Consider the following 15,379-nt stretch of genomic DNA (forward strand, 5'->3'; position numbering starts at 1 on the left):
ACACACACAGAGCAGATCACACACACACACAGAGCAGATCACACACACACAGAGCAGATCACACACACACACAGAGCAGATCACACACACACACACACACAGAGCAGATCACACACACACACACACAGAGCAGATCACACACACACACACACACAGAGCAGATCACACACACACACACACACACAGAGCAGATCACACACACACACACAGAGCAGATCACACACACACACACAGAGCAGATCACACACACACAGAGCCGATCACACACACACACACAGAGCCGATCACACACACACACACAGAGCCGATCACACACACACACACAGAGCCGATCACACACACACACACAGAGCCGATCACACACACACACACACAGAGCCGATCACACACACACACACACAGAGCCGATCACACACACACACACAGAGCAGATCACACACACACACACAGAGCAGATCACACACACACACACAGAGCAGATCACACACACACACACAGAGCAGATCACACACACACACACAGAGCAGATCACACACACACACACAGAGCAGATCACACACACACACACAGAGCAGATCACACACACACACAGAGCAGATCACACACACACACAGAGCAGATCACACACACAGCAGATCGCAGGCACACACAGCCGATCACAGATACACACATCCGATCGCAGGCACACACAGCTGATCGCAGGCACACACATCCGATCGCAGGCACACACAGCCGATCACAAATACACACAGCTGATCACACACACACCACATCACATCCAGCACTTACGGCCGCAGGGAATGAAGCAAGTCATGTGTCCGGCCGCAGGTCCTGTTCGTTACGCTCCACTGCACTGCCTCTCAGGATTCTCCCGGCAAGAAGAGATTGGTGTCGCTGGATGAGGTGAGTGCGTGCGCGATCCGATGTTTGCGTGCGTGCGCGATCCGATGTTTGCGTGCGTGCGCAATCCGATGTTTGCGTGCGTGCGCAATCCGATGTTTGCGTGCGTGCGCAATCCGATGTTTGCGTGCGTGCGCAATCCGATGTTTGCGTGCGTGCGCAATCCGATGTTTGCGTGCGTGCGCAATCCGATGTTTGCGTGCGTGCGCAATCCGATGTTTGCGTGCGTGCGCAATCCGATGTTTGCGTGCGTGCGCAATCCGATGTTTGCGTGCGTGCGCAATCCGATGTTTGCGTGCGTGCGCAATCCGATGTTTGCGTGCGTGCGCAATCCGATGTTTGCGTGCGTGCGCAATCCGATGTTTGCGTGCGTGCGCAATCCGATGTTTGCGTGCGTGCGCAATCCGATGTTTGCGTGCGTGCGCGATCCGATGTTTGCGTGCGTGCGCGATCCGATGTTTGCGTGCGTGCGCGATCCGATGTTTGCGTGCGCGATCCGATATTTGCGTGCGCGATCCGATGTTTGCGTGCGCGATCCGATGTTTGCGTGCGCGATCCGATGTTTGCGTGCGCGATCCGATGTTTGCGTGCGCGATCCGATGTTTGCGTGCGCGATCCGATGTTTGCGTGCGCGATCCGATGTTTGCGTGCGCGATCCGATGTTTGCGTGCGCGATCCGATGTTTGCGTGCGCGATCCGACTGTGTGTGCGATCCGACTGTGTGTGCGATCCGACTGTGTGTGCGATCCGACTGTGTGTGCGATCCGACTGTGTGTGTGTGAGATCTCATGAGTGCGGGTGTGTGATCACTACAGGTCCTGCCGCTCAGTGTCGGGTGAGTAATTACCGGGTGCCACTGTCTATAATGAAGTGTCCTGCAGTATCTGTATCTTTTTTAGCTGCACGGACACTTCATTATTGATCCGCGACTAGGGCTTATTTTCGGGGGAGGGCTTATATTTAAGCCTTTCTCCGAAAATGCTGGAAATCCCTGCTAGTGCTTATTTTTGGGGGAGGTCTTATGTTTGGAAAAACACGGTAATACCAGCCTAACAATCAATTTGTATTGTATTGGATATTATTTCTTACTCCTCATAGTACATAATTAAAGGGGATGTTCAGTCTAAAACAACAAGTCTGCAGTCACGCTGTGTGTCATTATGTGACTGCAGACTTGTGAATCCTCACATTGTGCTCACTGTGAGGATTCTGTGGTGTCAGAGCCGGGACAGTGGTCACATGGCCGTAAGTATGTGATATGCAGACTCCTAGCCAGAAAACAACTAGATTGGCGCCACCTCACTCTATACACTTGTATTGAGCAGTCACAGAGTGACTGCGGACTCATGGATACAACCTCTTTAAGGTTTTGTTCACATTGGTGCCATGTCTTCTGTATTTACAAGACCATTGAATGGGAATAATCGGCTATGATCAATGTGACAACACTGTTACATTCTTTCTAGCACAAGGCCTCAGCCAGAGATCCGTGAATCATGTACCTTATTTTCACAGATAACAAAATGTAACCTTTAAAATCTATGGAGCTGTTTGTTTACACGTCCGTGCAAAAATCAATGAGACTCGTTTGTGTTTTTCCGGCATCAACGATGAAAAGTAACAATAGAAGTCAATGAGTTAATAAAAATCATGCACAGCACATGGATGGCACCAGCCCGCAGCCAGTGTGCGCTCCATGATTAACATTATAAAGAAAGAAGACGCTTTGTAATTCATTTATTCTCCAAATGTGAAATCACTGATTAATGATAAGTGCTACACAAACCAAATACCAAGGAACCTCGGATCCAATTCACTGAAGACACTGGGAACATTTTATAATAGGTCCATTAGGTTTTCTCCTTACTGGTAGGCTAGCATAGCAGGTTATACTATTCTGTCACAGCGAACATCAGAAAAAAGCCTATTGGACTCATCACAACTTCCCAATTTATGTGTAAGCTCGTATTCTGCAGAAAGGGAAAAAGCTGCAGCCAGACAATATGGTGGGTTTGACAAACTTTAATATTTATGACCAGCTTAGGAAACGTCTAAGGCTATGTGCGCACGTAGCGTTCTGTCCCTGCAGAAATTTCTGCAGCGATTTGAACAGCACACGTGCGCTTCAAATCGCTGCAGAAAGAGTCCGTAATGGGAAAAAAAAAAAAACGATTTCATGCGCTCTGACTGCAGCCCCTCCCATAGACAGAGCGGGGGATGCATGCAGAATGCACAGAATAAGTGACATGTCACTTCTTAGAACGCGCGCTTCGGGCAGCAGCCGAAGCGCTGCGCTCTAATACGCCACGTGTGCACGTCTCCTGCATAACCTATTATGCTGGGGACGCAGGACGCATGCAGTTACGCTGCGGTGCAGATCGCAGCGTAACTGCATGCAAATACGCAATGTGCACACATAGCCCAACGCTCGTAATATGTAACAGCCACACAGTAGGTAGCTGGCACTTTTACGGGGTTTTCCCCAAGAACAAAGTTAATTTTAATCAATAGATCTTGGAATAATAGCAATCTTCATATTTAAGTGTATATATAAAAAAAAAATGTTCCTGTGCTGAGAATCTTTCATACGTGCCCCTGCTGTGTACTGTGTAATGGCTGTGTCTGACCGAACAGGGGCATTGTCTGATCATACCACAGCTCCTGGGCAGGGGAGAACGTAAAAAAAAAAAAGTATACAGACTGGACAGCATGGGATCACAGCTGATTCTTTTTGTGAGGCAAAAAATTTCCTTGCCAGTTTCTGAAAAACGTTTTACCTCAAAGAAAGAATTTGTAACCCTGTGCTGTAGTGCTTTCTTTTTTTTAACCTTTTCACCAGCCCAGGAGCTGTGGTATGATCAGGCCATTACACAGTGTGCAACAGGGGCACATACACAGGATTATCTCAGCACAGCACATTTTTAACCCCTTAACGACCGCAGGCAGTAAAATTACGTCCTAGGGGGTCATAGTGTAAATCTCCACCTGCTGCTGCGGGCTGCAGGTGGGGATCCGCGCACATGTCAGCTGATTTTTACAGCTGACATGTGTGCCTAGAAGGTACGAGTGGAATCGCTATCCACCCATACCTGTTAACCCTTAAATGGTGCTGTCAAGATGTGACAGCACCATTTTAACGGCGATAGTAGTAGATCGGTACTCACAGGCCGATACCGGAAGTCACGTGACGTGATCATGTGGATCCAGTGGTTGTCATGGTAGCACAGGGTCATATGATGACTCTTGTAGCTCACATGACTCACTTTCACCCAGCTGAGAGTTGTGTGAGACAGGAGATGAACATATCTGGTCTTCACAGCGGTGTAGCTGTGATCAGCAGATATGGAAGAGTGATCAGACAGCTGATCCATATAGCCCGCTAGGGGAACTAGTAAATAAAATTAAAAAAAAAAGTTTAAAATAAAGTTTTGAAAAATTAAAAAAAAAAAATAAAAAAAACCTAAAAATTCAAATCACCCCCTTTTGGCCCCATTGAAAACTAAAGGGTTAAAAAAAAATAAAAATATACACACAGTCAGTATCGCCGCGTTTAGAAATGCCCGATCTATAACAAAAAAAATCAATTAATCTGATCGGCAAACGGTGTAGCAGCAAAACAATTCCAAAATTATGTTTTTTTGTTGCCGCATATCTTGCGCAAAATGCAACAACGGGCAATCAAAACGTAGCATCTGTGTAAAAATGGTACCGTTAAAAATGTCAGCCCGAGACGCAAAACATAAGCCATCACTGAGCCATAGATCCCAAAAAATGAGAATGCTACAGGTTGCGAAAAATCGAGCGAAAGCATACACCACTTTTTTCGGACAGACTTCTGATTTTTTTTAACCCCTTAGATAAAAGTAAACCTATACATGTTTGGTGTCTACGAACTCGCACTGACCTCAGGCATCCCAACACTTCAGATTTACCATATAGTGAACATGGTGAATAAAATATCCCAAAAACAAATCGCACTTTTTTTGCAATTTTTCCAAATTTGGAAAAAATTTTATTTGCCGTTTTTCAATACACTATATGGTACGACTCATGGTTTAATTTAAAAGTACAACACGTCCCGCAAAAAAACGAGCCGTCATGACCAGATTGACACAAAAATAAAAAAAAGTTATGTCTCTCGGAAGAATAGCTAAAAAAAAAAAAAAAAAAACGGAAACCGAAAAGTTGGCAGGTCATCCAATTATGAAACTTATTATTCAACGATATATTGATTAAAATCAACATTGTTTGTGAGACGAGCCCTTTATCTTATACACTCCTCTCCTATTATATAACATATATAGAAATGAAGATCTCACCAAGTTTCTTTACCAGCGAAGACACATCCATGATGGTTTGTTCAAGACTTTAATGTTTCACTGTATTGTGTTCTGGAAAAAAACATAAAAAGATCATGACTGTAAAAGCCGAATACACAGATGAAAAGACGTCCGAAATGGTTGATTTCAAACGTAAACGATTGTTGGCTGTCTCAGGCTAGTTTCACACTTGCGTTGAACGTCATCCATTGCGTTGTGTGACGGATGCAACGGATGCGTTGCATATAATGGCACAACGGATGCAACAGATCATACAAAACAACGGAAAGTTTTTTTTTGTTTTTTTTTCTTTTTTTTCTTTTTTACAGTTTTACTGGCAGCAGACTATTGTGAAAGATCAGATGATCACCCGGCAGCCGGGTGCTCAGATGATCGCTCTTACATGCCGGCGGGCGGCCCCTCAGCTGATCGCTCTCACATGCCGACTGCCAGGTGCTCAGCTGAGAGCTCTCATATGCCAGCGGCCGGGCGCTCAGCTGAGAGCTCTCACATGTCGGCGGCCGGCCCCTCAGCTGATCACTCTTACATGCCGGCGGCCGGCCCCTCAGCTGAACGCTCTCACATGCCGGCTGCTCAGCTGACCGCTCTCACATGCCGGCGGGCAGGCGATCAGCTGAGAGCTCTCACATGCCGGCGGGCAGGCGATCAGCTGAGAGCTCTCACATGCCGGTGGGCAGGCGATCAGCTGAGAGCTCTCACATGCCGGTGGGCAGGCGATCAGCTGAGAGCTCTCACATGCCGGCGGCCGGCCCCTCAGCTGATCGCTCTCACATGCCGGCGGCCGGGCGCTCAGCTGAACGCTCTCACATGCCGGCTGCTCAGCTGAACGTTCAGCCACCGAGACACAAAATAAAGTTTCAGTGATTAAAAAAAAAAAATCCGTTAACGGATTCCGCTGTTTTCCAAAAGGGCGGATTGTGACGGAAGGAAAACAACGCAAGTGTGAAAGTACCCTCAGAGAAACAAACAATTGTGTGGACCAACGGCCTAATGATGAACGTTAGTTGTCATTCAGAAGACCAATCTGACATGTTGGATTTTTTCAACCAATCATGAGCACTAGCTGTATAACTGGGTGGAAAAAAAAAACATGGCTGATGTAGGGTATGTGCAAAAGCTGACCATAATGCAGAGCAATGTACAACCATCACTGCTGTGCACATCTTCTTTTCACAGCTTCAGGGTCTAGAAACCGTGAAGCAGTGTTACTTAGCATGTTCATTCTTTGGGCGACTTCCACCAGGTTATAGAAAAAAAGACGTCTGCGAGGGCTCTGCAGAACAAATATTGGAAAAAAACACCAGCAAAAGTCATTTTAGGAAAAAGAAAAAGAAAACTTCAGAGGTGTGCCAGCTTCTTAAAGGGAATACCGCGCTTCACGCCATCCTGTGCCTCCAGCTCACTCCACTAATGTGCAACTGCGGAAGGTCCGTAGAGGACTGAAAACGTTACAATGCACATTTAATAAACTTGCATCACTTTCATGTTCGGGAGTGCCTTGTTTAATTACATAAACGCGTTTCAGTTCCATTCATTTACAATGGACTCGCGGCAAGATGCGGTTGTGTATGCCACACGCAACCGCATCTTGCCGCGATTCCATTATAAACGAATGGAACTGAAACGCATTTATGACGGATCCTGTTTTGCGGCAAAATACTGCTGATGTGAGCGTGGCCTCACTGCTACTTCCTCTCCAGTGGCCTGCGCAGAAGAAACATGAAGACAATGCACATGGAAGGGGGGAAACTGCAGTGGAAGGTCAGCACTTGCATTCGCGAGCCTTAGCTGTTTTACGTCACCATACGCAGAATGCTGAGAATTGTTCCTCAGCCAGAAAACAACAGAGAGAAAAAAAATCATAGATCAGCATTACCTTATCATTTAACATTGGTGCAAGTGCTATCTGATCTTCTTATTTGATTGCACTCGAAGTACTTAGGGTACCGTCACACTAAGCGATGCTCCAGCGATCTGACCTGGCAGGGATCACTGGTGTGTCGCTACATGGTCGCTGGTGAGCTGTCAATCAGGCAGATCTCACCAGCAACCAGTGACCAGCCCCCAGCAACGCGTGGAAGCGATGCTGCGCTTGGTAACTAAGGTAAATATCGGGTAACTAAGCAAAGCACTTCCCTTGGTTACCCGATATTTACCTTGGTTACGAGCACACATCGCTTAGCGCTGGCTCCCTGCACTCCTAGCCAGAGTACACATCGCGTTTATAAGCAAACCGCTTTGCTTATTTACCTGATGTGTACTCTGGCTACGTGTGCAGGGAGCAGGGAGCAGACACTGGCAGCCTGAGAGCGGCGTACGCTAGTAACCAAGGTAAATATCAGGTAACCAAGCTAAGCGCTTCTCTTAGTTACCCGATATTTACCTTGGTTACAGCTTACCGCAGGCTGCCAGAAGCCGGCTCCCTGCACATTCAGATTGTTGCTCTCTCGCTGTCAAACACAGCGATGTGTGCTTCACAGCGGGAGAGCAACAACTAAAAATGAACCAGCACTGTGTGTAGCGAACAGTGATCTCACAGCAGGGGCCAGATCGCTGCTCAGTGTCACACACAGTGAGATTACTAATGAGGTCACTGCTGCGTCACAAAAACCGTGACTCAGCAACGATCCCCTTACAGAGGAGAAAATAAGTATTTGATACAATGTTGATTTTGCAAGTTTTTCCAGCTACAAAGAATGGAGAGGTCTGTAATTTTTATCATAGTTACACTTCAACTGTGACAGACAAAATAAAAAAATCCAGAAAATCACATTGTATGATTTAAATAATGAATTTGCATTTTATTGCATGAAATAAGTATCTGATCACCTACCAATCAGCAAGAATTCTGGCTCTCACAGACCTGTTATTTTTTCTTGAAGAAACCCTCCTACTCTGCACTCATTATCTGTATTAATTGCACCTGTTTGAACTTGTTACCTGTATAAAAGACACCTGTCCACACCCTCAATCAATCATACTCCAACCTCTCCACATTAGCCAAAACGAAAGAGCTGTCTAAGGACACCAGGGAGAAAATAGTAGACGTGCACAAGGCTGGTATGGGCTCCAGGACAATAGGCAAGCAGCTTGGTGAGAAGGCAACAACTGTTGGCGCAATTATTAGAAGATGGAAGAAACACAAAATTACAGTCAATGGTATGGGGCTCCATGCAAGATCTCGCATCATAAGGTAAGGATGCAAATCAAAGAAAGGTCAGTGGAGCCTCTGTTAGGAGTCTCGACACAGAAAATAGCGAGATATCTGTGAAACAGCTGTCTGTGGATGGATACCTGGCCTTGGTATTTCCCTTCTCATATCTTTAAACTCGTCAAAGAGTTGGATATTGACCAAAAGGGCCACTTAATATGGTGGTTATGATGGTCTCCTAAAAAGAGCCACTCCTTGGCTAGGTCTTTCCCGGAGGGATATCTGGCTATTTTCTGTGTCTGGCTCCTAACAGAGGCTCCACTGACCTTTTTTGATGCGCATACTTCCTAGGGAACAATGCACCTAGGATTTCACTGTGTTGAGCGCCTTTGTTGGCTGCCGGCAGTGTTTTCTCTGGCGGGACTCCCCGAGATCAGTAATTGTTTTGTCTTGATCGTAAGGTAAGGCTGATTCTGAGATCAAGAATCAGCCATGAACTACACAGGAGGACCTGGTCAATAACCAGTCTGAAAGATTAGTTAGTAACACACTACGCCATCCACCCCTCTGTCACAGTTGAAGTGTACCTGCAATAACAATTGCAGACCTCCCCATTCTTTGTAGTTGGGAACACTTGCAAAATCGGCAGTATATCAAATGCTTATTTTCCCCACGGTATAAGCATATGTCAGAAAGTCACCACTCAAGCGGGCTTTTTATTTTTCAGAGCTGGATTGGCACGTTAAATGTAAGTACCCTGCCCCGTACCATATACTCACCTTCCAGTGTCCTCACCCTTTACAGACGCCTCTCTGATCCTGTGGCGCCATCTTGTGCAACTAATATCTGACTTGCCTGAAAGTCAGAAGTTATTTCACAAGTTCTCAATGCATCTTCATGAGTGTCAGGAGTTGAACAAGGCTGTCAGATGTATTGAGTTGTGACCTCTGGAGCTCTCCATGAAACACTGGAGCTACCGGCAGGTCACAAATAGCCGAAGACCAGCGACGCTGATGGAAAAAGATGAACCCGGGGGCACGGAACTTAGATTTAAAGCACCACTCGAGCGGTATAATAATAATAATAATAATAATAATAATAATAATAATAATGCTGCAGTGGTGCTTTAAATATCTAGCAGAAAACCCTCTGATTACAGTAGGCTGTGTGGCGCTGACAGCCACCCCTCTGATTACAGTAGGCTGTGTGGCGCTGACAGCCACCCCTCTGATTACAGTAGGCTGTGTGGCGCTGACAGCCACCCCTCTGATTACAGTAGGCTGTGTGGCGCTGACAGCCACCCCTCTGATTACAGTAGGCTGTGTGGCGCTGACAGCCACCCCTCTGATTACAGTAGGCTGTGTGGCGCTGACAGCCACCCCTCTGATTACAGTAGGCTGTGTGGCGCTGACAGCCACCCCTCTGATTACAGTAGGCTGTGTGGCGCTGACAGCCACCCCTCTGATTACAGTAGGCTGTGTGGCGCTGACAGCCACCCCTCTGATTACAGTAGGCTGTGTGGCGCTGACAGCCACCCCTCTGATTACAGTAGGCTGTGTGGCGCTGACAGCCACCCCTCTGATTACAGTAGGCTGTGTGGCGCTGACAGCCACCCCTCTGATTGTAGTAGGCTGTGTGGCGCTGACAGCGACCCCTCTGATTGTAGTAGGCTGTGTGGCGCTGACAGCGACCCCTCTGATTGTAGTAGGCTGTGTGGCGCTGACAGCGACCCCTCTGATTGTAGTAGGCTGTGTGGCGCTGACAGCCACCCCTCTGATTGTAGTAGGCTGTGTGGTGCTGACAGCCACCCCTCTGATTGTAGTAGGCTGTGTGGTGCTGACAGCCACCCCTCTGATTACAGTAGGCTGTGTGGTGCGGACATCGACCCCTCTGATTGTAGTAGGCTGTGTGGTGCGGACAGCCACCCCTCTGATTGTAGTAGGCTGTGTGGTGCTGACAGCCACCCCTCTGATTACAGTAGGCTGTGTGGTGCGGACATCGACCAAACACACGAGTCAGGATAAAGCAATGTCATTGTACTTTAGAGGCCAATAGACTGGTTGAGTTACAGGGGTTTTACGTGATGACCCGCCATCGCCTGACACCCCTCATGCTCCTTCCTACAAATTACAGCAGAACACATGTAACCTGCCGATATCTAGCAAGTGGACTATGAATGCTACGTCAAACTGCTTGTCATTTTCCCATCAGGGAGTGAGCAGCAGTAGAACGCCCCTTTAATGCCTTCCCTTTCTTCTCCCACCATGTCTCACTGGTGCGGTCACTCAGTTGCCACCCTATCTGCACCACATCAGGAAGTTTTGTTGATGCATCCGATTGAGAGGAGCAAAGAGACGCGATGCACCAAGCATGCGAAGTGCAGAAGACATATGTAAATTAGACTAGAAGTGCACTGGGGGCGTGTCACTAGACTCAGGCGGCCTCTCCAGCGACGCCCCAGTGCACATACAGCCTGATTTGCATATGCACACTCTTGATTTCCCATAACTGGCTCTTCAGATCTCTACGAGAAAGACACAGCGTTTTTATTTGAGGGGTCAGCGCCTACCCTGTCAAACCACTGCTTCTACTGGTAAAAGTGCGCGGATAGGCTCCCCTTAAAGAGGTGTCCATTAGTGCACAATCCGTGTAATCGCTTCACTTCTCGACTTCCTATTCCGCATTTTCCCCTCCATTCCTGGCGGGTGATTGTGTTGTCCCATTACCGCTGCAGCCCATCTATGTTACATCAGACCCTCAAGTCCATTCTGGCGACTCTGAACCGGTCCAGTAGTGGGCGCCATCTTTTATTGCTCCATTTAGGGGCAGTGGAGCACACGGATTATGCATGTGCTGCCATTTACCACATTGGTTCTGAATATCATGGATAACACCTCATATTCTGCTCCACAATATAGCTGGTGACAGATAGTAAGAGATACCAGCGCAATAGCCGAGGGGCCAGGCACGGGGCAATAGCCGAGGGGCCAGGCACGGGGCAATAGCCGAGGGGCAATAGCCGAGGGGCCAGGCACGGGGCAATAGCCGAGGGGCCAGGCACGGGGCAATAGCCGAGGGGCCAGGCACGGGGCAATAGCCGAGGGGCCAGGCACGGGGCAATAGCCGAGGGGCCAGGCACGGGGCAATAGCCGAGGGGCCAGGCACGGGGCAATAGCCGAGGGGCCAGGCACGGGGCAATAGCCGAGGGGCCAGGCACGGGGCAATAGCCGAGGGGCCAGGCACGGGGCATTAGCCGAGGGGCCAGGCACGGGGCAATAGCCGAGGGGCCGGGCGCGGGGCAATAGCCGAGGGGCCGGGCGCGGGGCAATAGCCGAGGGGCCAGGCACGGGGCAATAGCCGAGGGGCCAGGCACGGGGCAATAGCCGAGGGGCCAGGCACGGGGCAATAGCCGAGGGGCCAGGCACGGGGCAATAGCCGAGGGGCCAGGCACGGGGCAATAGCCGAGGGGCCAGGCACGGGGCAATAGCCGAGGGGCCAGGCACGGGGCAATAGCCGAGGGGCCAGGCACGGGGCAATAGCCGAGGGGCCAGGCACGGGGCAATAGCCGAGGGGCCAGGCACGGGGCAATAGCCGAGGGGCCAGGCACGGGGCAATAGCCGAGGGGCCAGGCACGGGGCAATAGCCGAGGGGCCAGGCACGGGGCAATAGCCGAGGGGCCAGGCACGGGGCAATAGCCGAGGGGCCAGGCACGGGGCAATAGCCGAGGGGCCAGGCACGGGGCAATAATGTGGCTAGTATAGGACTCCCCATACAGCTGCTCAGGGCATCCATAACAGCTGACGGCTGACTGAGCTTTGTGGTGAATGACAGGTGTGATGTGAACACAAAGACTCCTACCTGCGCCGGTCACAAGGTCAGCTGTATGTCACCGGCCGGGGCGGCTCTGCACACGGCTCATACACGGCAGGTGTCAGCCGCCCGGTGTAACGGACAGTGCTGGGCAGCAAGCGTCACACTAACCTGAAAACACTACACTTCCCGGCTGCTCACAGCCCCGCCCACACGTCCATTCATAGCTAATCAGCATACCTCTACTCAGCGACCAATCAGCGAGCCGGTTAGCGCTGCTTGAACATGAGGCGCTCATGAGACAAGCGCTGGGATTGGCTGACGGAGGTGGTTGTAAATGTATAGGCTGCTGTGGAGGGAAGAAAGGAGGGAGATTTGTAAAACGTTGGAGTGCACCGTGCATTGTGCTGCGGGCTCACCACCGGGGCAGCCTGTCAGAGACCATTTCCCAGGGAAACCTATTACACATAGACATACACATTTTAATGTAATACATTTTATTTTTTGCCAAAAATTCTGCGACTACATATTCACACATTATGTTTTTTGCAACAGTGTTTTTTTCTTAGCTTTTTTTTATGCAAAATAAAAGCTGCTTTCTCCAGTATCAGCGTAGCTGATGTGGTCAATATAAAGGACTGGCACATGACTTATTCCTTCCAAAGACAGTACTAAGGACCAGGGGGCACTCACTGCGAGTGGAAGAAAAGCGATTCCGACACCTAAATAGGAAAGGGTTCTTTACAGTTAGAGCAGCCAGACTGTGGAATGCCCTACCACAAGAGGAAGTGTGATGCCCTGGACTAGCCAGGTAGTCACAGGTAGACCCCCTGCACAAACACCAGCCCCTAAAAACCCTGAGTCACCCCTCTCAGGTCTTGACGTTCACACCCATGTCGCTTTTTTGTTTTTAAAAACAAGTCACGTGATCCGATTTCACAAAAAAAAAAAATGGCCATTATTCATTAAAGCAATGTTGTAGCAACCAAAAACTTAATGGCAATACCAAATATGTGTTTTTTTTAATGGTTTTATTTTCAAGGGGGTGATTTGAACTTTAAGGCTATGTGCCCACGCTGCGGATTTTGCCGCGGATTTGCCGCGGATTTCCCGAAAATCTGCAGCAGCAGCACTTCCAAGCCATTTCAATGGCATTTTGGAAATGCTGTGCCCATGCTGCGGATTTTTCCGCTGCGGATTTGCCGCGGATTTTGATCCGGAAAAATCTGCAGCATGTCAATTGTTTGGTGCAGATTTGGTCCGGATTTTTGGTTTTGAATGGGGGGGAAAAAAAAAAAAAAATGAAATTCGCGGCAAATCCGCGGGTGCGGATTTGCCGCGAAAGTCGCGGATTTTCAGGCAAAAAAATCCACAGGGACATTCTAGCGTGGGCACATAGCCTAAGAGGTTTGGGTGTTTTTTTGATTTTTGTTTTTTTTCATATTTTTATTTTAAACCTTTTTTTTTATTTATTTTACTAGCCCCCTACGGGCCTTTATCACTGCACAGTCCGATCGCCTGTGCATTTCTACTGATCAGAACAGCATCGCTCTGATCAGCTGAAATGCTCATCTCCTCTGATTGCCAATGCTCTGTTAGCTCTCATAGGAAATGAGTCATGGCAGTGTCAGAGGTCATCAGTTGACCCCCCCGTTCTACCATGACAACACATTGGCGCCCCTTGATCATGTCACGGGGATGACGATGGGGCAGAGAACATTGCAATCCCCTCCGCAGCTCTTTAAATCGCCATGTCAGTTTTGACAGCGCAATCTAAGGGGTTACCAGGCGCAGTTGAATCTTCGATCCACTTGTGCCTGTTACTCACACATGTCTCCTGATCAGATCGCGGCAGGGAAAGCAGTGAATACGAGATTGAATAATGGGCGGCCGGCATTTTCAAAATAGTAAAAGCCGCCAGAGTTTTTTTTTATCAGCTGTGCAGCGCCGCGGCAGTGATCGGGGAACCGTGAGTATGAGAGAGGGGGAGAGACTGTCAGAGAGAATAGACACCGACCGACGGACTGAGGGAGATTGACTGACATACACAGAACAAAAAGATTGACTGACATCGCTTCAAAAAAGCACAAAACGGACACAGACCATACAGAGCTGCATCCGTGTCATGTACGTGTGCTCACTGACCCATTGAGTTTAATGTGTGCGTGTTCCGTGAGGAAAACAAACATGCATCCGTGTGTTACGGACAAACAAACGTATCACGCACATGGACACATGCACTGTATGGAAAAACGCACGTATAACTCCATACATTAAATAACATTGGAGTACGTGTGCCCGTGTCTCCGGTACGTGCAGGAACGGACCAAACACGTACCGGAGACACGTGCGTGTGAAGGGGGCCTCAAACAAAGAGCATATGTTTTATTGGGACAGCTAAGAGGTGCAGCAATCTTGATGTAGAGACCTGGTCAGATACAGAACAAGAATCAGTAACTATAATCTTTGAAAAACTAAAAATTGCTTTTGAGACCCTCACTCAGGCAGAGCTGAGGATGAGGTTTTATAACTGCAGACAAAGGCCACAGGACAGTATAAGAGATTATGCTTTACGACTTCAAGGAGCACTGCGGACCTTAAAACATGTAGACCCTGATAGGGTCTACATGTTTTCGGGAAGAGAATAAAATGATGGTTGAGCAGTTCCTTCAGGGGTTACAATCATTTGAGGATCGTAAGCAGTTGTGTCGCGGGCGGTGGGGCGCTGCGCTCGCTAACGCTCGGGTCCGGCGCTGTTGCTGCTGCTCGGTGGTTCGAGCGGTGGGCCGGATCCGGGGACCCGAGCGGCGCTCCTCGCCCGTGAGTGAAAAGGGGGTGGTTTGTTTGGAGATTTAGTCCGTGAAGCCACCCACGGGATGTGGTGAAGATGGGCACCACCGCTACTGGGGATGGGGATCCTGTGAGCGATGGTAGGGAGCAGCTGGGATGTTGTTTTCCCCCTCCGTGGGTAGGGGTTGGTGATCCCGGGGCTCGGTGGTGTGACGGGGAGGCAGGGTCGGTGACGTGCAGGGTTGCAGGGACAGCGCGGCGCGGTGCCGGATGGCACGGGTGTACTCACTCAGCAAGAGATGCACAAAGTCTCCGGTAAACCAAACTGCTGGATGGACGGGTCCCGCAGCCGGCTGCAGTGTCTCTCCCCGGACAGCTGATGGCGGCT

The 15,379-nt window shown here is 49.1% G+C and overlaps 1 protein-coding gene across 3 annotated transcripts in view; it reads right to left on the reverse strand.

The window, feature by feature from the left end:
- Window positions 1-12,408, reverse strand: part of RTTN (rotatin) — a 324,013-nt gene extending 311,605 nt beyond the window's left edge. For 2 of the 3 annotated variants that reach the window (XM_075314608.1, XM_075314610.1), the window contains exons 1-2: window positions 12,250-12,358; window positions 5,220-5,291 (exon numbers count right to left, since the gene is read on the reverse strand). In XM_075314608.1, coding sequence (XP_075170723.1) covers window positions 5,220-5,250 — 31 coding nt within the window. In that variant the 5' untranslated portion in view covers window positions 5,251-5,291; window positions 12,250-12,358. The other variant, XM_075314609.1, reaches the window with a different exon arrangement.
- Between the last annotated feature and the right edge of the window lie 2,971 nt (window positions 12,409-15,379).

This window comes from Anomaloglossus baeobatrachus, chromosome 6 (genome assembly GCF_048569485.1).
Source record: "Anomaloglossus baeobatrachus isolate aAnoBae1 chromosome 6, aAnoBae1.hap1, whole genome shotgun sequence".
Classification (NCBI taxonomy): Eukaryota; Metazoa; Chordata; class Amphibia; order Anura; family Aromobatidae; genus Anomaloglossus; species Anomaloglossus baeobatrachus.